Raw genomic sequence first — 21,078 nt, forward strand, 5'->3', positions numbered from 1 at the left:
AAGAGCCCTTTCAAATACCAGCCTAGATGTATGTCAAGGTCTCTTAAATCCAAAATCTCTGGCAATCCAATCTGGATTATCAGATAACTAGGAATTTAAAACATTCTCTCTGTTTATTTCTACTTTAATATTGGTTTATGTGAAAAAAATATTAATATTGCAAAGAACAAAAAGAGGTAAGTAAAATGAACTAAATACATATAATGGATAGGGATTTGATGTACAATTTCATGGAAGACTTGCCATTATTTGTATCAATGAATAGTTTGATGAGTAGAAATATGTCATTTTCTAGAATTTTTACTCTCACAGAATGCTGAAGTTTCAGGTAGTGAGATTATTGACCTATAAGCTTGTTGGCTTATGCAATCAGGACAACCAATGGACACAATTTAAGATAATAATCTGCACATCCTCAAATAATTATCGGCAATCTCAAATTCACCTCTGCATGCACTTTTTAATTTCTTCTTTTCTCTTTCTTTCCAATCCTTTCCTCCCTCTCCTTCTTCTCCCATGTTCCAGATTATGTTCCTTCTTCTTTGACTGTCCTTCACTCTGACTGGACCACTGTGAGCCATTTCTTGGTTGTATTGGTGGCCCTTGGGGCTAAGGACACTGATGATCCTTAGCCTCATAAAACAGAGGTCAGCAGCCCCAACAGCACCCCCCTCTGTGTTTCACAAAGAAATGAGAAGATGCTTGTGACAGGCTGATGAATGTTTGGAAGAATAAAAATACATACACTGAGTGGCCAGATTATTATTATGACCAGCCAGATTATTGTGACCACCCCATCAGTACTTCATTGACACTTCCAAAAATACTGAATATTGAAAACTTCCTAAGCAAATACTCTCAAGGTTTTATTATTATTATTTGCATAACTAATTCACTTCATTGTACTGATGGGGTGGTCGTAATAATCTGGCCACTCAGTGTATATCCAAAATGTCATTAATATGTATTTATTTTAGAAGAATGCCTTCGAATTTGCAACCTAAGACTCCTCAATACTTTATTTCTCATGAGTCAAGAATAATCTATATATAAAAGCCTAAGCGACCCAAGGATCAGTTGACTGGTCGCTATGACATACACTGACTACCAGGGGGCAGACACTAAGTACAGGAGCTGCCCCCTGGTGGTCAGTGTGCTCCCACAGCAGTAGTGCTGCTCAGCTGACCAACTGGCACCAGACACAGGGCTCATGGCTGGTGAGCACCACTGCGGCAGCACGAGCATCTCTTGATCAGGACCGACTGGGCTTGGGCCTGATGGGGCACAAGCCCTCAGTAGGTGCAGCAGGGCCGGGATAAGCAGGAGCTGCAGGTGGCATTGGACTGCGAGTTTCTCGGCCTAATCCCCACAGGCTGGGCCAAAACCAGCAGTCCAACATCCCCCGAGGGGTTCCCAAATTGTGAGAGGGTGCAGGCCAGGCTGAGAGACCCCACTGGTGCATGAATCCATGCACTAGGCCTCTAGTGATATTTATAAAAGTATTAAAAATAACTGACCTTTGAGCTTCTGCTGTGGCACAAACTATAAAATAAGTCTGAAACAAACAAAAAATATATGTTACTTTGACAGTTGAAGGTGTCAGACAAGACAACTCAGGACTAATCACAGAATCACTGAATTTTAGAGCTACAAGAACTCCTAGGGCTCATCCATTTCATATTCCTACCAGATTTCTGACTTATGATCAAAGCTATTCAGGCTATACAGCCTCTGCTTAGATAGATATATCTAATGTCAGGGAGCTCATTATCACACAAGAGAGCTCATTCTTCTGGGTCCTTGTTTTAAGAAACTTTCAGTTTTACATGAAGGAAAACCCACCTCCTTGTAACATCCATCCATTGTGCCTAGTTTTGATTTTTGGAGTAATGGAACTAGTCCATTCACTATTTTACATGACAAATTTGGGGAGATTTGAATACATATCTCCCCAGGAATGCAGAACTCCATGCTTTTCCCCAAATAACAATTATATACAAGGTACAGGGTGTACTATCATTACCTCACTTAGGGTTTGCAGGGTTTTGTTGAGCTCTGTTCGTCTGTTAATAAAATGAAAGAAATTGACATGAAGGAGGCTGTTGGCGGTATTAAATTCAAAACAAGTTAGATTTTTAGCAAATGCATTAGTCACATAGTATTTATTGCTTGCAGTGTTCACTTTGAAGAGATACTGGGTATATTAAGAGATTGCTATGTGGAAAAAATAAATTATTTATATGACAAGGAAAACTAACCAGACAGAAGCTGTATTGGTACTAGCCAACAGTTGCAAGATAGAAATTTATGGTTGAACAATCGTGTTATTCATTAAGTTACTGCAACTCCCAGGCAGCCTCTGGCAGAAGGCCTGAGGAAGAGCTGGCTGGCCTGAGGCAAAATTTCTGAGACAGGCCCGCCACTCACCCTGGAAGCCCTGGGCCTATGATTTCTTCATTCTCTCTCCAACTCACCCTGCCACCCTTTAGCACTCTCCAGTACTGCCTTCCCCTCCTCACAACTTCTCTTTAGGAATCTCTCTCATTCCCCTCCTTCAATTGCACTCTTACAACACTTGCATTTTTCCAATGTGGCAGAGCTTCATGTGAGCTTAAAATGAAATAAATCTAGTTTAAAAATTTGTCTATGGCCATACCATCCTGAATGTGCATGATCTTATCAAATCTAGTTTAAAAAAACAATCTAAGGCAGTGGTTCTCAACCTGGGGTGACACTGCACCCCAAGGGACATCTGGAAATATCTAAAGACATTTTTTTTCTTGTCACAATTGGGGGTGGGGTGCTACTGGCATCTAGTGGGTGGAGACCAGGGATCTGTTACATATCCCCGAATGTATAGGACAGTGATGGCGAACCTATGACACGCGTGTCGGAGGTGACATGCGAACTCATTTTTTTTTGGTTGATTTTTCTTTGTTAAATGGCATTTAAATATATAAAATAAATATCAAAAATATAAATCTTTGTTTTACTATGGTTGCAAATATCAAAAAATTTCTATATGTGACATGGCACCAGAGATAAGTTAAGGTTTTTCAAAATGCTGACACACTGAGCTCAAAAGGTTCGCCATCACTGGTATAGGACAATCCCATATGACAAAGAGCTATCAGGCTCAAAATGTCAATAGTACTAAGGCTGAGAAACTCTGCTCTAAAGAATGGGCAATAGTTCTTGGTTGTTCCAGGAAAGGTCTAGAGGGAAGAAGAAGGGAAGGATGGTGACAATAGTAGTCAGTTAGCTTTTTGAGCTGTCAGGAACTACTCCTCCATAACTATGCTCAGAGGCCACCTTCTTTCTGGGGTTTCCCTGGCCATTCCAGTCATGTCCAATCTGTTCTATATTCAGACACTTAGAACATCCTTTGGTACTTTGTAAATGTGACCTTCATTATAGGGATTGTGCTCTAGTGTTATCATTTGTTCCCATTTTGCATCTTTCCTACCAGACTCCAGACTCCTTCTTCTCAAAATGGCCTCATGCTGAAACCACCAGCAGAGCATTAAAAACGCTCATGCCTATGTCTCAGTCCCCACATCCTGATTTAATTGGTATGGAGTGTGTCTGGGCATCAATGTGTTTAAAAGCTCCCCAAGTGATTTTAATTAGCAGTCTAGTTTTCTATTTCAGAGAGTTGAGGTTATTCCCATTTGTAACCCCCAGCACATAGTAGGTGTTCAACAAATGTTTGGTGGCTTTAAATGAATTCATCTCTATTTCAAGTCTGATAATTAAGATGAATTGCAAGTATGCTAAGTTGTATTCTATTTATAAATTTGTGAGTTTAAAAAATGTTTCCTATCACTACTATTGCCCATCTAAAGTTTAAAATCCTACTAAGACATAGATTATTTCACACATATTCTTTGAATAGTTAGAAAAGCTAGGTTTTTATCAGGAGGTAAGAAAAAATAGGCATATAAAGGACATAAATGACACTCCTGCCCATCCTAGTTACCACTATAACTTTTTGCCTCTATAAACTCACAAGAGCACTAGGAATGTCTGATATCTACCACATGGAATCATGCATTATTTTTCTCTCTACCTAGGCACTGCTGAATCATCAGAAGCAGCCAGGTCAAAATGCTAATTAAATAATGAGCCTTAAGAATAGTTTTGTTTTGTTTGCTTTGACCTAGGAAAGGTTTTTCTCTTCAGTGTTATCACAGATACTCACCAGAGCTTTTAAATTTGGTTAAAAGTTTATGAAAACTTCATTTGAGAGGTAATAGTAAAGTGGAGAGTAGATGAATTTTATCTCTGATGCTGCTTCCCTGCCACGAGGGCAAAGACATGAAGTTTCTCCTGCCAGTGGACAGGGTAAGACTGTCCTGGCCTAGGCCAACTGCTGGCCCATATTTTGATCTATTGTCTAACTGGAGGCATCTATTTGTAAACTGAGGTCTATTTAAGAAGACCTCTCTCTGACTTGTGAATCACTGATGCTTCATGAAAGCATGAACAAATGGTATACACGAAGTCTTACCTTGAATCCTTCTTTCAACCTTGCTGGCTATCAAGTCATATTACTCAAATAGTAATTCAAATGGAGGTAATTTAATAGCATCAAAGAGAAGAGCCTCACAGGGATATTAATTGATGACAGGTAATTATGTTTATAGTTTGCAAAGAACTCAAGAACCAATTCTCTATAACCTTTAGGTCTCTTTCCTATTCACAGTTTCCAAAAGCAAAGATAGCTCAACAAGTATCTTTCCATAGTTGATTTCTTAAGATTTAAATCAAACAGCAGATTACTCACTTCAATTCACTTAGAGACAGGACTCCAGTCAAGGTGCCATTAGCCATATTTGGATTCTGTTAGAAGCACAAAATCATTAAGAATACAACAAATACTGTTTTTTTTTATGCTCTCATACAAGGAGTTGTTCTTTAGATTTGTTGACCACCCAAATAACTACACCCCAAAGACTATCAATACCAACTGCATGGAATACTACCTAGCAAATGATCAAATCCATATAAACTGAGCCAGTTTTTTTTTTTTAAATATTCTGAATCAACAAGTGTGATGTGTCAATAATTTCTGTTTTTTTGTTATTCTATTTTGTCTTTCATTATTCCCCCAAAAGAATACTATTAAAGCTCTCTACATGAAAGGCCTCAGATTTAAGTAAAAGATCCCAATGTAAAGGGGGAAACTTGATAGCAGTCACCACTATATTTCTAGAACCTAGCTCCTTGCCCAGCATATAGTAGGTACTCAAGAAATATTCACTGAATGAACAAACCACCTGTAGCTGAGATCCTCTGAAGCAATCTAGATTACAGGAGGCTGATACTACTATATCTGAATACCCCATGTGGCAAATAGGATCAGTTTAAAAGACAGTTCTTAGATGCAATATATTTCTTCTTGTTAGGAGTTTCTAATATAATTTCACATTTTGACTGGTAATAGAATTGCATCATATAAACATTCAGCAGCAAACCTAGTGAAAACTAAAATATAATTATTAACATAATACCATGATTATTATGAAGTCAAGTCCTCTTATCAAAACTAGGGATTCAACAATAAAATTTATTTATACTTGGCCATAAAAGTAAATAAATATGCCAGATATCATAAATTAAGCCTTAAACAAATACTTAAATACATCTAAATTCATTTTTTAGATTGTAATAAGGAAAATCTTTAAAACCTACCTGGGTAACATTGCTTTCTTCATCATATTGAAACATTATCTCACCTCGGAAAAATGCTGAAAATAAATTTTTAAAAAGAAAATTGAGACTTGCATCCTTAGAGCTTGAGGATTAATATCACACAGAAAAAGATTATCAAATTACTTTATAAACAAAGTTTCATCACATTCTTTGCTGTTATTCACATTTACTCTCCTTTGTATCAGAAAGTTACTCAATATAATTTTCAGAAGATATAAATTTTAAATTTTATGTAGGAATGCAGAAAGAGGGAACGCTTGTTCCCTTGTCAAGAAAATTTTATCCCAGCCTACCTGAATCCTGGTGCCTGGGATTCGGCCTGTCCAAAGGCGCCCTCGATAAAACCGCTGGCCACCTGCCAGGCCACTCCTCCATGCACTGCTTTCCAAGGCCCACTATGCCCCTGTGGCCCACAGCCCCGGGGTCACAGCCTCTGTTGGCTCTACCAATACCATGTTTCCTTCAGGCACCATGTGCAGACATGGGCAGCTGCACCAGAGCACACTGCGTGGCTGGGGCACTGGACTTCACTAGGCTGCTGTGTGCCGTGCTGGGCATTGTGGTGATCATGGTGGTGCCCTCCATTATCAAGCTGCAGGTCCACAAGAGTGTGTGTATGGACTCCAGTAGTCTGTCCTTCGGCATATGAAGGAGATCCCTGTTCCCCTCTACATCTCTACTTCTTTGACATGTCAACCCCAAGGAGATTCTTCAGGGCAAGAAGCCACTGTTGCAGGAGTGCAGGCCCTATGTATGTATAGGGAGTTCCAGCATAAGAGCAACATCACCTTCAATGACAATGACACAGTGTCTTTCCTCGAGTACTGCAACTTCCAATTCCAGCGAGAAGTCCAGTGGCTTGGAGAGCTACTACATCGTCAAGCCCAACATCCTGGTCCTGAGTGCAGCATTGGTGATGGAGAATATGTCTATGGGCCTAAAACTGTTCATGACCTTGGCATTCACTACCTTGGTGAGTGTGCCTTCATGAACCACACTGTAGGCAAGGTCATGTGGGGCTATGACCACCCCCTCATGCACCTCATCAATAAATACTTCCCAGACATGTTCCTCTTAAAGGGCAAGTTTGGGTTATTTGCGAGCTCAACTACTCCAATTCTTGGCTCTTCACCATGTTCACAGGGATCAAAAACTTCAGCCAGATCTACCTCGTGGAAAAGTGGAACTGGCTCAGCAAGCTCAACTTTGGCACTTGAATCCGTGCAACATGATTGACAGGACTTCAGGGCAGATGTGGGACCTGTTTATGACTCACAAATATAACTGGAATTCTACAGCCTTGAGGCCTGCTGGTCCATAAAGGTCATCTACAAGGAAGTAGGGATGTTCAAAGGCATCCCTACCTTTTGCTTCATACACCTTATTTGCTAATGGGTCTGTCTACCCACCTAACAAGGACTTCTGCCTGTGCCTGGAGTGTGGAATCCAGAATGTCAGCATTTGCAGGTTCAGTGCACCCTTATTTCTCTCCATCCTCACTTCTACAATTCCTATCTTGTCCTGGCAGAGGCAGTGATCAGCCTCCACTCCAATGAGAAAAAAAACACAAACCCAAACATCCCCTGTCCCTGGACATCCACTCTGTCATAGGAACCCCTATGAACTTCTCTGTGAAGCTGCAGCTGAGCCTCTACATCAAGGCTGTCAAAGGCATTGGAGAAACAGGGAAGATCAAGCCAGTGGTCCTTTCACTAGTGTGGTTCAAGGAGGAGAAATGCTACTTTTTTTTTGTAGTAGTAGTAGTAAAAAGGGCTCAATGGATGCGGAAGCTATGCAGACCTATTCTGAATCCCTGATGACATCAGCTCCCAGTTCTGCAAGAAGCAAGACTGTAGGGTCCTGGAGATGGAGCCAACCGAGCCCAGCCACTCAGCCAGACCAGCTCCCCAGCCCCTACACCCTGCTTCTTCAGGACTCCCTCAGGGGACAGTCTGACAGTCCTAAAGTCTGAGCTTCCCAGTTGCCACACAAGTGTGTCGACACACTGCACACAACCCCACACATGTATGCATATGCCTGTGCAGTTATGTACAGACACACTCATGAATAGAGATGTTTATGAGGGGACTCAAGGAGAGGCTCACCCAACAGGATCTGTTTCAGAACCTTCTCTCTGAGGCACCCACAGGTGTGTGGGCATTGGGTCCTGTCCCTGGGGTGAGCCTGTTCAGTCATTGGGCCACTTCTCCCCAGTTTCCCTCTCCATTAGTCTGGAAACACTGCAGCCCTTATTTGATGGTTCACCCAGAAGCACTGGGCTTTTACTCTGAGGGGCCAGCCACTGTCCTGAAACCCAGCCCAGGGGCTGTAGATTTCTTGTGCCAAAGCCATGGGCACAGGGGGCAGTAGGCTCAGGGCTCAGCCTGCATCCAGACCTTGGGCCTCTCTGCACCCATCTGGGCTGGGGGCATAGACCCTTCACACAGGCCTCAGAAACCAGCATGAGTGAGAGATGCCCCATGTGGCTGCCCTGACTATCCGCATCCCCCACAGGATTTTATCTCCCTAAAGTCTACATGGGCACTGGATTTGGGTGTCTTGGGCACCTTCTCTCTAGCTAAACTGACATCATCCTGTATACTAAGTGGGCCACTCCCTGGTTGAGGTGGTGGGAGGCTCTGTCCCAAGCTGCCCTCCATGAGGGCCCTAATCTTTTAGGTGCCAAGCCAGAGGTAGACAGGTCTCGGCCCTGTCAGCCTGGGTGTCTGGTCAGGTGGGAGACCTGTCCATCTGTAGCTTCTGGTCTCGGGGCAAGCCTCTGTCTCTTTTCTACTGGAAGAAAAATAAGTTTTATCATCTTTTAAAAATAATTCACTATTGAGGTAATAAACCTTTTCTAAAAGTGCATAGAATAAATTTTATCCTTACATGCGTTTCATCAGAATTTTGTTTCCTTTAAAGATGCTAATTGAGGGAACCATGGGTCTAAAGTTAATGTTTAAAAACAATATTTTAAAGTTGTTATAGTTGCAGTTACATAGATAAGGGAGGGAGGGAAAAGTGTTTCTCAGAAGCTTAGCAACCTTATGAAAGTCCATTTATTCCTTGCTGGTGTTTTTCTTTTTAAAACTACAACTACCAAATGCCAGTATCTTTCCTAGGAACAAAGTTGAGATTTTGCTTTGAAACCTGAATAGGTTGCAGGACAAATCTTTTCTTTAGTTGAACAATTCATTGGCGCTTTCATCCCATATATACCAGAAAACCCTTTTCCTAAAATGCTCACGTTGTGTAACATTGAAGTAACTTTTAGTTAACCTATTTTCTGCAGGGTATACTTGGAGGGGCGTTGACTCAATCTGGAAACAAATAAAATAGAGATCCCTTAACAGGTACAATTGTGTGTATTTCATAATATAGAGACCAAAAACTGGCCTCTTGAGCAAAAGGGCAAGGATGTCATATAAACTAGAGCATAGGTCAGCCAACATTTTCGTGAAGTATCAGACAGATAATAAATATTTGAGGTTTTGTGGGTCATATGGTCTCTGTTGAAACTACTCAACTTTGTAGTGCAAAAGTAGCCATAGACAATATGTAAATGAATAGGCATGCCTGTGTTCCAATAAAACTTTACTTACAAAAACAGGTAGGAAATATATTTGGACTATGGGCAGTAGTTTGCCAACTCATGAGCTAGAGTGTTGAAGGCCTCCTCATCTTATCTTTTTTTTATTGCACCCCAAAGTACAACTGATTCTCATATCACAGTTCCCAATGGTCCACTTCCACTTAAAACAGCCAACAAAGCCACTAGACCAGAGATTAACATGATTTATCTGTTTAAGCTACTTTTCTACGGAGAACTTCAACTCTGATACTGAAAGTCCAATTAATACAGTATATAAGTATTACAGGTAAAAACTTTTGATATATGCATAGAATTACCTATCCATTTTTAATATATTTTTATTGATTTTTAAACAGAGAGTATTGGAGAGGGATAGAGAGATAGAAACATAGATGAGAAAGAAACATCATCGATTGGCTGCTTCCTGCATGCCCTCAAGCTCTGGCATGTGCCCTGACCAGGAATTGAACCAGTGATCTCTTGGTTCCTGGGTCAACGCTCAACCGCTGAGCCATACCAGCTGGGCTATTACTTTTCCATTTTTGAAAAGAAATCTTTGCTTGTATAAACTGATTTAGTGTGTGTACATATAGTCAACACCTACAATTTCTTTTCCTCACCCCTCTATTCTTCCAGTTCATCCTTTAGTCTTGTTGAGGGCATGTTGAATTTCATAAATGTGCTGGGAGCACAGTGGTAGCAGAGCAACCAGGAAGCCACCTCCTTTTTACTCTTAGCCTAATTGTGGCTAGTCAGCTCCCATTTCTGCATTAGCCTCCATTTCCCTTAAGGAATCCGGATTGAAACCTGCAAGAAGTAGAGGTTTCTATTTCCTGGCAGGATAACATGGGATTTCTGGTGCCAAAAGAGTTGGTTCCCTGATGAGGTTGTTTTCAACAGACACTAAAACAAACGGTCAATTCATCCACTCAATTAGGGAAAGCATTACTCTAACCAGCTTTCTGACATCTGTTATTCAAGATGACCAGTTTTTTTTTTTGTTTGTTTTGTTTTACTAAATGTTCAATTTTCAAAGTTATCAAACATCTTGTAAACACAACACTAAAGTAGACATTAGTCACCAGTTTAAACATAGATGAAGCACAAAAATAATGAAATTATGGAGAATTTAGTAAAGAGAGGAGGGAGGGAGGAAGAAGAGAGTTACACAATATATGAAAGTAAAATGTGTTGTTGTTTTTCTTGACTCAAAACCAGATGATATTTTTCTGCTATATTCTACCAGGAGCATACTATCAGGAGAAAGCTCACATAAGCAAATCTCACACTCACACAAATACAAAGTATTTGTGGAGCATTCTTTCAACAGAAAGTTTCTTGTTTTCTAAATTATCCAACCTTATTTTACTTGCAATTGTTTCTTATGTTTTCCTTTTTTTTTTTGTATATTCTCAAATGTGCATTAGTTCCATTCACCCCTATGTTCCTATGTTTTTCAAACAAATTATTAAACTACTAGAGGCCCAGTGCATGAATTCATGCACCAGTGGGGTCCCTTGGCCTGGCCTGTGGGATCAGGCTGAAACTGGCTCTCCAACATCCCCCAAGGGGTCCCGGATTGTGAGAGGGTGCACGCCAGGCCAAGGAACCCCACGGGTGCACGAACGAGGCTGGAGAGGGACATAGGAGGCTGGCCAGCCTGGAAGGGACCACAGCAGGGCTCCAGGGCGTGTCCGGCCCATCTCACTCAGTCCCAATCAGCCAGAGCCCAGCAGTAAGCTAACCTACCAGTTGGAGCATCTGCCCCCTGGTGGTCAGTGCACATCATAGCAAGCAGTTGAGCAGCCTTAGCATATCATTAGCATATTATGCTTTGATTGGATGAACGGATGACCGGACACTTAGCATATTAGGCTTTTATTATATAGGATTAAAGGGAACAGAATAAAATGATTCATTCCTCTAATGAGTGTTTCTTTTTATATCAATGGAGTCATACTAAGACTTTAATATTATAAAATATTTTGTTGCCTTCCTCTTCTCTCTTCCCATGATCCAATTCTGACCTGCCACACCATGTTTTTCTGTTTTTCACATCTGCTTTCATTGGTTTCAACAAGGAAGGGAGCCCAGAGAGCCAAACCAATGTAAGAAAAGAGGTTGTTTCATTCCTTCTGGCCCAAAGCAGGAGGGAAAATATCCTCATTTCAAAAATATCATGTTCTCAAGAGATTTCCATCTCAATTTTTAAAAATAGTGAGCAGTCTTAGCTAAAGATGGCAAAATCCACTATGGCACTACAGGGATTAGCACCCAATTAACTAGGTGTACGTGAGGTTTTCAACATTTTAGTAGAGCAGTTTGTTTTAGTTTTAGCAAAAGACAAAATCCTGTTTCTAAGCTATAATAATATTTAAGGTCCTATGGAAAAGCTTGAAGGATTTGTATACAAGAAGTGGCTTTCAATAATTAAGTTCATTATTAATTATGTTCATGAATCAACTCTAAGTGCATTAGTTATGGATTTAAAGCTATGGTGAAAAATGTTTTGTGCACAGCTTCATGTTCTCATATTAAAAGAAATTAACCATTCATTTTACTAAGCAATGGGAAGATAATTCCAGCCAAATCTAAAATTTGCTTTTGTTTTCATTCAGGATTCATAGTAGCCAGGTGGTATGAAAAGAGACAGATCAAAGAGGCACACATCACACACTCTCCAGGAGAAAAGCAACCATTTTTCTCTATGAAGCTAATTTATCTGTTAACATACTAGTATAATGTGCATAAGAACTAACCTGAGTCATTGCAAATAGATGACAAATTGCAGATATTTCTCTGGGGTTTGACTTCTGCAAAGAAAACACAATCCAGCTGATTAAGCATGTCAACACATTCACTTGTATATACATTGTCAAGAGAATTAATAAATTCAGGCATCAAATGTGGACCAAAAATGTAATAAGTTGGATATATTGGCTGGATGAATTCCACAAAGACTAAAGGAATGAGAGTTAACTTGGTTAACTTGATTCTTTACTATTTTTCAGTATGTTAGTGTCTGATCCTCTACTCCTCCCTGAAATTTCTTGTCCCATTCCCAATTAATCCCTCTCCTGTCCAAATAAAACAGAACAGTATGAATATAAATTTAGCATATAGGCTTTAAATGAAATAGCGCTTACTCTTACATTCTCCTTTCTTTCTGGGTAGAGGAGTACATGAACACTCTAATGATAGTCTCAGCTCCTCATGCAAATGTATGTGTGAAATAATATCAAAGTCATGATATCATTTCACATGGGCAAAACTATAAAATTCAAAAAATATTTGCTAATTTCTACCATATTCTATAGGCTTTATGAGGTTCTAATTATGGATCCTGCCCTCAGGGAGCTTACAATCTAATGGGTGATACTAGCCAGTAAAAAAAAAAAAAAAAAAAAAATTATAGTGAGGGCAAAATGGAGTAATGACCAGGACAATAGACTACACAGGCATACACAGTAGGCAGAGATTAATGGGAGATGAAATAAGCCACATTAGAACAAAAAACCAGACATCTTAACCTGAGAAACATTTTCACCAAAGGTGAAAGGAGAAGTACATCTCTTCTTTGATTTGAAAAGCGTTCAGGGTTTACTACTCTAAGAATCTTTCCTTCATTAATTTCATCATTTTGTCAGAGTGTAAGAAATCTTTAGTAAATGTGAGGGGCAAATGTAACTAAGCAAACTACCAAGGGGAAAAGGTTGTTATAGTAAGAAATATTTATCCTTGCTGGGTCTGGTTCTGTCGAAATTATGTACACAGTGCTTGATTGCTATTTTATTTCCATTACACTTTATGAGTGCTTAATTCTTTCCTAAGAAAACTAGTTTGAACGTGAACTAAAATTACAATTTGAATTAGTGTGTATGATATGGTTTCTGCCAGAATGAGTTAGTTGACATTTGGTGTGTAGGCATCATGGTTCAGCTAAAATTTTGACTCTGTGAGCAAACTGAATTTAGGTGCCACAAGTTACCAGACATGTAGAGTTCTATGTTGTTCCACAGCAAAGTTACCCATATCAAAAGAGAAAGATTTCATTTTAAATATACTTGCTAATGGATATAACTCACTAGAAACATACTATGCAATTATACAATATATAGACGGTGATTAGTAGTGCTTTAATGTTTCTTACAACTGTTGGTCTATTGCTTACTAAGCTTTTCATTCTATCACATCTCATCTTTCTCTAAATTTTAGTGGCACCTTCATTTCCAGGACTGTGCGTTTTTTGCTGCTTATTCATACTGAGAATTTTCTTTCCTATTGTTAGGGCTATTATCTGTAATTTCCCCCAAGTACATGACCACAGGTTGTCCTTCAAATCATGAGTGAGAAAACTTTGTTTGTAAAGGGTCAAACAGTAAATATTTTAGGCTTTGTGGGCCATATACTCCCCATTGCAACTATTCAACCCTATCATTCATTGTAGCGGAAAAATAGCCATAGACAATATGTAAAAAATGGGCACAGTACTTTTCTAATAAAGCTTTATTTACAAAAAAAGAAAAAAAGGTGGATTTGGCCCACAGCCCATAGTTTGCCAACCTCTGCTTTAAATTGACCAGAAACCTTTAAGTATATCATGTATCCCTAATCTTGCACTAGGTACTTAAAAGTGCATCTTTTTTTTTATTATTTAAAAAGAGATTGGGATTCACTTCTTTAAGAATCTTTCCTTCATAAAATGCATCCCACTGATAATTATCAGCCCTTCTATCTCCTATGCTTCTTAACCATGTCAGAAACAGTTGTGTAATCATTGCCTTTGTGTTCATACTACACGTTCATGTTAATTATCTGTTTATTTGGCTTGTCTCTCCCCACAGACTAGAAGATTCTTGAGGGTTGGCATTGTGCCTAATCATTGCTATTATACCCCCAAACACTTAGTACAACTTCAGGTACCCAGTGCATAAACATCTATTCATTAAAAGACAGTTTCATTTTTAAAAGGTAGGAAAAAGAGAGAAAGCATTAACATCAAGCATTTGTTTAATTTTACATCAGTTATAAAAAAGAAAGTCTTGATATTGATAAGTCATACCTGATGCATTGAAGGTTTTTACTATAGTGATTTTAGTTTTTTCTGCAAAGAAGCAATTTAAATATTAGAGCAGAATTGTTGCTTGTTTTTTTAAAAAAACAATTTGCCATGAGTATCATTTTAGTGAAGTGCTAAGAAAATCATACTGTTGATACCTTTAAGACACTATTGGTCATCTCAGCATAATGAATGGGAATCCCATACACAAATCATATAGCATTGGCACAGGGTAGGTCTGGGATTTAGATTCCCATGTTTACCCAGTGAGATCACACCCATTACACACTCCACTGCTTGTGTAATTCTACTGAAGTTTCCATGCTCTGCTGCTGCTAGACAAATTAATGCAGACTTATACTTCAGATATGTAGAATTAAGTCACTATCAGGACCTTCAGGTGTTAGGTTGTAAAGATCAGTGATTCAGAATAAAAATTAATGGTAACAGTAAACACAGAATCTAAAACATTGCTATTATGTTCTATAATCAAGGAAATGTCCTGCTATTTTCTCTAAGAGTTAATACAATACTATTCCCATCATATTGATAGATAAAATTATTCTCAGAGAGGGTGAGACTATCCAAATACAGTCATACAACAGGCTCACAGAAGCACCAAGACACTGAAAAAGCAAATCTTAGAAATATCTTTCCAACACAATTTTGGGACAAAGCCCAAGGTTCATTTCCCAGATTACCGAGAACCAGGTTCAGAAATCTTGGCTGTAAGGATGGCCAATTAGAAGAGGCTGTGTTCAGGGCACAGATTTACAAAGAAGCTCTGTCTCCTAGGATGAGTGACAAATTCTGAAGAAAACACAAAGCTCAGATCTTAGAAGAGCACTTAAGAATTATGACGTTATACTGACAGTTTCAGAAACCTCATTTGTGTGTGTGTTATTGATGAGTTTCTGTTTCAATGTGTGACTGACCCATGGGCAATGATTGGTGGTAATTATAGAGGCTGCCAGCATTTGTATTATCATGAATAATCCTTTAAATACATTATTTTGTTTGCGCTGATACTTTCCTTTCCAGAATAATCAAGATACAACTGTGAAATGAGCTTCTAGTTCTAGTAACCAAAGTGCTTTCAGGGAAAAGAATTCAATCTCACTAATAATCAAAAATTCAAAATAGAACTTATGGAATTGAGAGAAAATTTAAGAATATATGATACAGACTCAGCTTTCAGCAAAGGTACAGTGACATGGACATTCATGTCCACTATTGGCAGGAATGTTTCCAGGTATAAGCTTTCTAGAAGGTAACTGGGCAGTAGATATCAAGGGCTTTAAAATATCAAAATGCTGACCCATTAAATCCAATCCTTGGTATGCATCCTATGGAAACCAGGGATGAATACAATGTTGACACAAGGATATTTATAGCAACACATCTACTAAAAAATAGAAACAACTCTAATAATCAACTTATGATACATAATGGAGTATTATCAGGTCATTAATAGCAAGGGACTCTAGAAAATACTTATAACATGAAGTCAAAAGGGTGAGATATAACAATGTACCTAAACTATGACAGTGTATATGTACATATGATATTGTATGGAAATATACCAAGTTATTAACAGTAATAGTCTTAGGAAAATAACACTAAAGATGAATTCTATTTTCTTTATTTTTTCTATATTCTCCATTTTTATGAGCTAAGATATATTATTATTATACTAAAAATATTATTTTAAGTGGAGTGCTATGGCCATAGCAATTTGGAAGATCAGGAGTGTGGTGACACCAGAATTACAGTTCAATGTCAAAATAAAACAAGTAATAAATCAACAGCTGAAGACATAGGAAGTGGGCAAGGAGATAACCTTTACTAATCCAAAAGACCACACAAGTGAGAAACTCAAGAAGCCACAGAAGACATATATTCTGTTTAGAAATAACTTGCTATTACCTGTCTTGTTTAAAGTAGATAACATGGTTGAAGTAACATCTGAAATAAAATAATAAAAATTAATCTAACCATTGGCATGATTAATAAACACATGCATCTTCCTAGGTTCTCTAAACATTTCACTCCCCCAACCCTGGAGAAGTTAGAGCATTTTGCAAAAGCCAACTGACATTACCAAATGTATTTGCTGCCCTCCCCTTCACCGCACTATCCATTCTCCAACCCCCAGAGACAATTCCTGAGCAAATATTCATTTGTTCAAAATGTGTTCCCTAAACACGTTACCTGTCTAAAACATAGCAACACTTGTATAATTATTACATTTAAATAAACCATTTAAATAAACTTATATAGTTTAATATTTTGTCTTTTTTCCTCTATTATAATGAAAGTCTAAGGGATATGATATTTTCACAGTTAATACTAACTTTATAGTACTGTTGATGCTTAATATATTTTTACCTAGTGGAGTTCATTCTTATGAAAGTAATTCTAGTTTAAATTTGGAATTCTTCATTATATTTAACTAACTTGTAGGGAAACCTCATTTTCATCTTGTTTCACTTAAAATGCAATTTAAAATCTATTCTATTGGTATTTATTTTAATGGAAAGCATTCGAGAATTTATTATTCTGGATGAAACTTTAGGGGGGGAAAGGCATGTATTACATTATCACACTTTTTAACCACATACAATAGGACCCAAAAACTACTGCCAAAGCTATTTTGAAGATGTGCTTTCACTGTAAAAAGTAATTGCATATAAAAATGACAATGCCTGGTCCTTCCCATTAGACCAAAATTGAATTTATACCAGTTTTGATCAGTATGAGCTGCATCTATGATTGTTTAGCTCTTAGCTGCCAAACACATGGTGAGATTTTATTTTGACTAAGGGATTGTGAAAAGTATTGGGTTTTGACTGCAATAAGATGGAAGGCTGTCTTCCCACAAAGGGGAGGGAACAGAATGTGCTGCCCTGCCCACCTCCCTCGAATATAACCCAGTTCTTTGTCCTTTTCTCCAGCATAATGAAGCTAGTGTTTTATTTTATACTATTTTAAAATTGATAAATCATCTGTAAAAAGGCTGTCTTTGAATACTTTGTGCCTCCGAATCCATGCTGAATCATATTGAAGTCACTGGATGTGCTTTTCAAATTTAAACAATCTGTCATATAAAAAATGTGTTTGAATTGTGTTGGTGAGCAAGCGAAATGGGGTACTCAAAATGTGGTGAACATTTCTTTTTTTAAAAATAGATTTTTATTACTTTCATAGAGGAAGGGAGAGAGAAATAGAAACATCACTGATGAGAGAGAATCATTGATCAGATGCCTCCTGCATACCCCACACTGAGCCCGCAATCTGGGCATGTGCCCTGTCCAGCAATCAACACTGGCCAGGCAACATTTCTTTTACAGAACAGTTAGAGTGATGGAGGGCTGTCTTCCCTCCATGATAATAAGAATTTTCTCATTTAACCAGAAAGTTTAGATTGCCCTCCAGGTTGTCAGTCTTGGGTTTCTTTGGGTTTTTCTTTTAGATTATTTGAATATGGAAACCCGCAACACCATTCATTATACTTATATTCATATAAATGGTTATCAATTTTCACTTGCTACAGAAAAATTCTTACCATTTAGGCTTGTAGTTTCAACCTCTTTTGTCCCAAGGGGAAAAAACAATACAAAGATATAATTAAATAAAAAATTTAACAAATTGGACTAAATCTAGATTTAAATTTTTTTCAAAATCTTGCCTGGAGTACCATTGTAGTATGGGACAAAACCAATAGGAGAGTCAGCTGCAGGAGAAAACACACACGTTTTTCAAATTAATACTTTGAAACAATTATTTATTGAATTTTAGGGAGTTAGAACTTTTGAGATATAATTATGAAAAGAAGTGGAAAACATGAGACCAATATGTAATTAAATCTGCAAGTCTTATAATCACTTAGTATATCTTTAATCAGAGAATTGTAGAGAAAGAACCCAAGAGATTAAATGAGTGCAATTGTATCATTTTACAGATTTTACAGATGAAGTACCTGAGACTCATGATCACAAAGCCTGCTCCTACTTATGGGATATTATGGAAATAAGTTTTGGAACAGCAACAAAATATAAGATATACTACTTTCAAAAATTTTCAGCCAAAGAGTTCTAGAAAGCATTTTATACTTTAAATATTTTTCAAGCTACAATTATGACACATATTGGTACACTGGGTCCATTTGGTTATAATGACACCTAGCAATTCTTCCCATAGGATTAAAAACAAAACAAAACATTGCTATCACCTAACACAATTTCCTGGTATGTTATTTAAAAGTACGGCTGCTATTAAAGACAATCAAGTTATAAATTTACCGTAGAATAACTCCACTTATGCTAAGGGCTCAGTCTACTACACACACTTTGCCAGTTTATATGTTTAAAAGATCCAATGGCTTGACCTCTACATATACACAAGAAAAGTAAACACAAATATCTTACAAGGAAGTCAAGCTTTGCAGTAGGGAGCCTGATATTCAGCCTGTAAGGACAACATTTGGGTGTGTCAAGGCACTTGGCTGGACTGTGTGTTTTAGACTGCTCATGCCTTGGCTGAAACACACACACCCTGTCTGTCCTACATTATTCATTCCATATTTTGTCATTTACTACATTTTTTAAATCACCAACAATATTGTTTTCAGAAGTAAGACAGTTCCTGAGCAGTAAGATTCAAAGTGTGGACTTGGAATCCTTTGCTCTTGTGGCAGATCAAAATAATTGGCCAAAGCTGGTTTTTAATTAATGACTCTCAGTTCTTCTAAATATTGATGACTGGTGATGCCATCCAAAGAAGAAAGCTGCAGGCACAGCTGCCCATCTGTCCCTGATGTGCACTGACTCTTACCTTCCAATTAGTGCAGCTCTCCCCTAGGGCACCCAGAACTGAGGCTGTGACTGGACCCAAAGCCCCATATACCATTCCATGGAAACAGAATTTTGTAAAGATATCACTCTGATTAAGTCTGGTGAAGGCTATTGTACCAGGAGAAACATACAGTGGTTTATTTTACCCTAGAAGCTTCACAATGAGGGGGCAAAATGGCACAGTAAAAAGAGCTTGGGATTTGGAGACTTGAAGTCCTGGGTTTGAATCTTTGCCCCATTGCTAAATAGCCCAGAATAATGATTGTTACTATTTATTGAGGATTTACTCCATTCCAGGCACATGTTTTTATCTCATTTCATCTCCACAATTACCCTATGAAATAGGTACTATCATCCTCCCCAATTTACAAAAAAGAAACAGAGGCACAAGAAAGGTGAAGGAACTTGCCCAAAGTCACACAGCTAGCAATGGGGGTAGGAGGATGGCGGCTGAATTCAAACCCAAGTAGTCTGGTTTCAGAGAATGCGTGAACATGGACAAGTTTTATCCTCTCTGACTCATAGTTTTTCATCTCTAACATCAATATAATGATTCCTATGTTGAAAGATTGGAAGCAAAATGAGATGTCTGAAGACTCCCAGACATGTAGTACATGCACAAGAAGTAATAGCTATTATTATTTTTAAATGAATTAATAACAATAGAAGCTCATTTTCACACAACTAAGAAAACAGTGTGAGTTGACTCACTCCTTACCACAAACGATTGTTCTGTAATATATGGCATACCAGAAAGAATACAGAAGTAGGAGTCGGAGAAGCCACCTTTGTGTGGTGTGGGGCAAGAACTGTGTGACCTTAGACAAGGTACTCAGCTGCTCCAGTCTTCATGTCATCAACTAAGTAATATGGGGCTGGACCACTTTATCCCTGAGGTTCCATTCCAGCTAGCAGTCTTGAGTATAGGTTCTATTCCTGGTTCCTGCTAAGATGGGTCCTAGTTATAAATTTCTCTTTAATGTGTTTGCCTCCCCATTCTTATGAGTGCTAAGCCCTTATAAGCCTTTTGAAAAATATTCATTCAGTGAGGGTACTGAGGAAGTTTAAGAGAACATCTCATCCTTCAAATATAAGAATATTGGCATGTTTATGTTCTTGATGCTCTTTAGGAGACTTGTGAACTAGAATACTAAAAATAACAATGAAGAACTTAAACAGTTACCGTAATGAAAATCCACAGTTTACTCCCCAGCTTTGTCCAGCAATGTGTGAGAACAATATGCCTGTCCTCTTATGTTTGCTACTGGCTTTTTAGTTATAGATTTAATGACAGAATTTAACATAATTAAGCATCATTAAAAAAAACCCACAACAATTTTGCTGTATTTGACTACATGCCATATTGCATGGAGAACTTTTAGATTATTTTTCTGAAATTCCCCAAAGTCATGAAATAACAGTCTTACCAGACGGTGGTAACAAACTGGAATTACCAGCATTGTCTGTTGAGGAAAAAGGTGATTTAAAATTAGTTTAGTTTGCATAAATTCATAGGAGAGTAACATCTTAAAAGGGAGTGAATGTAAAATGAGTTGCAAATAGCTACCAAAAGAGGGCAGTATGTTAATTTACTATTATTTTTAACAGCCTAATCAGTACTTCTTTTCAATTCTCTACAAAGGCATATCTCCGGTGAATCAATTCTTCCAATTTAACTGTTAACCATGCTCTATATATTTTGTTGTATAATGGTTTAGTATGTTTTAAATTAAAAATGATTAATAAGACCTTTAGTTGTTGGCTAACATTCTTTATAATTTGTAAATGTATACATCTGCATAAATTAAACTCCCATTAACTGTGCTTCCATTTATACCTATTAGCACAGACTTTATATC

At 38.0% G+C, this 21,078-nt stretch overlaps 2 protein-coding genes and 1 pseudogene across 4 annotated transcripts in view; 2 read left to right on the plus strand and 1 right to left on the minus strand.

The window, feature by feature from the left end:
• The window catches only part of PDHA1 (pyruvate dehydrogenase E1 subunit alpha 1), a 313,772-nt gene that overhangs the window by 32,969 nt on the left and 259,725 nt on the right, over positions 1–21,078 (plus strand). The gene's annotated exons all lie outside the window — the stretch shown is intronic.
• ADGRG2 (adhesion G protein-coupled receptor G2) overlaps positions 1–21,078 on the minus strand; it is a gene marked incomplete at its 5' end in the record, with an annotated part of 71,012 nt that overhangs the window by 27,686 nt on the left and 22,248 nt on the right. Inside the window, 10 exons of one of the 2 annotated variants that reach the window (XM_081081167.1) lie at positions 1,518–1,555; positions 2,024–2,063; positions 4,787–4,842; positions 5,695–5,750; positions 12,067–12,120; positions 14,370–14,411; positions 16,293–16,331; positions 17,932–17,955; positions 18,055–18,099; positions 20,647–20,682. In XM_081081167.1, coding sequence (XP_080937293.1) covers positions 1,518–1,555; positions 2,024–2,063; positions 4,787–4,842; positions 5,695–5,750; positions 12,067–12,120; positions 14,370–14,411; positions 16,293–16,331; positions 17,932–17,955; positions 18,055–18,099; positions 20,647–20,682 — 430 coding nt within the window. The remainder of the gene's footprint in view (positions 1–1,517; positions 1,556–2,023; positions 2,064–4,786; positions 4,843–5,694; positions 5,751–12,066; positions 12,121–14,369; positions 14,412–16,292; positions 16,332–17,931; positions 17,956–18,054; positions 18,100–20,646; positions 20,683–21,078) is intronic. The other variant, XM_081081166.1, reaches the window with a different exon arrangement.
• Positions 6,197–7,687, plus strand: LOC308510923 (scavenger receptor class B member 1-like; annotated as a pseudogene). The gene has a single exon. The product of its transcript is annotated as a scavenger receptor class B member 1-like (transcript).

Source organism: Myotis nattereri (genome assembly GCF_964212035.1).
Source record: "Myotis nattereri genome assembly, chromosome: X".
NCBI lineage: Eukaryota > Metazoa > Chordata > Mammalia > Chiroptera > Vespertilionidae > Myotis > Myotis nattereri.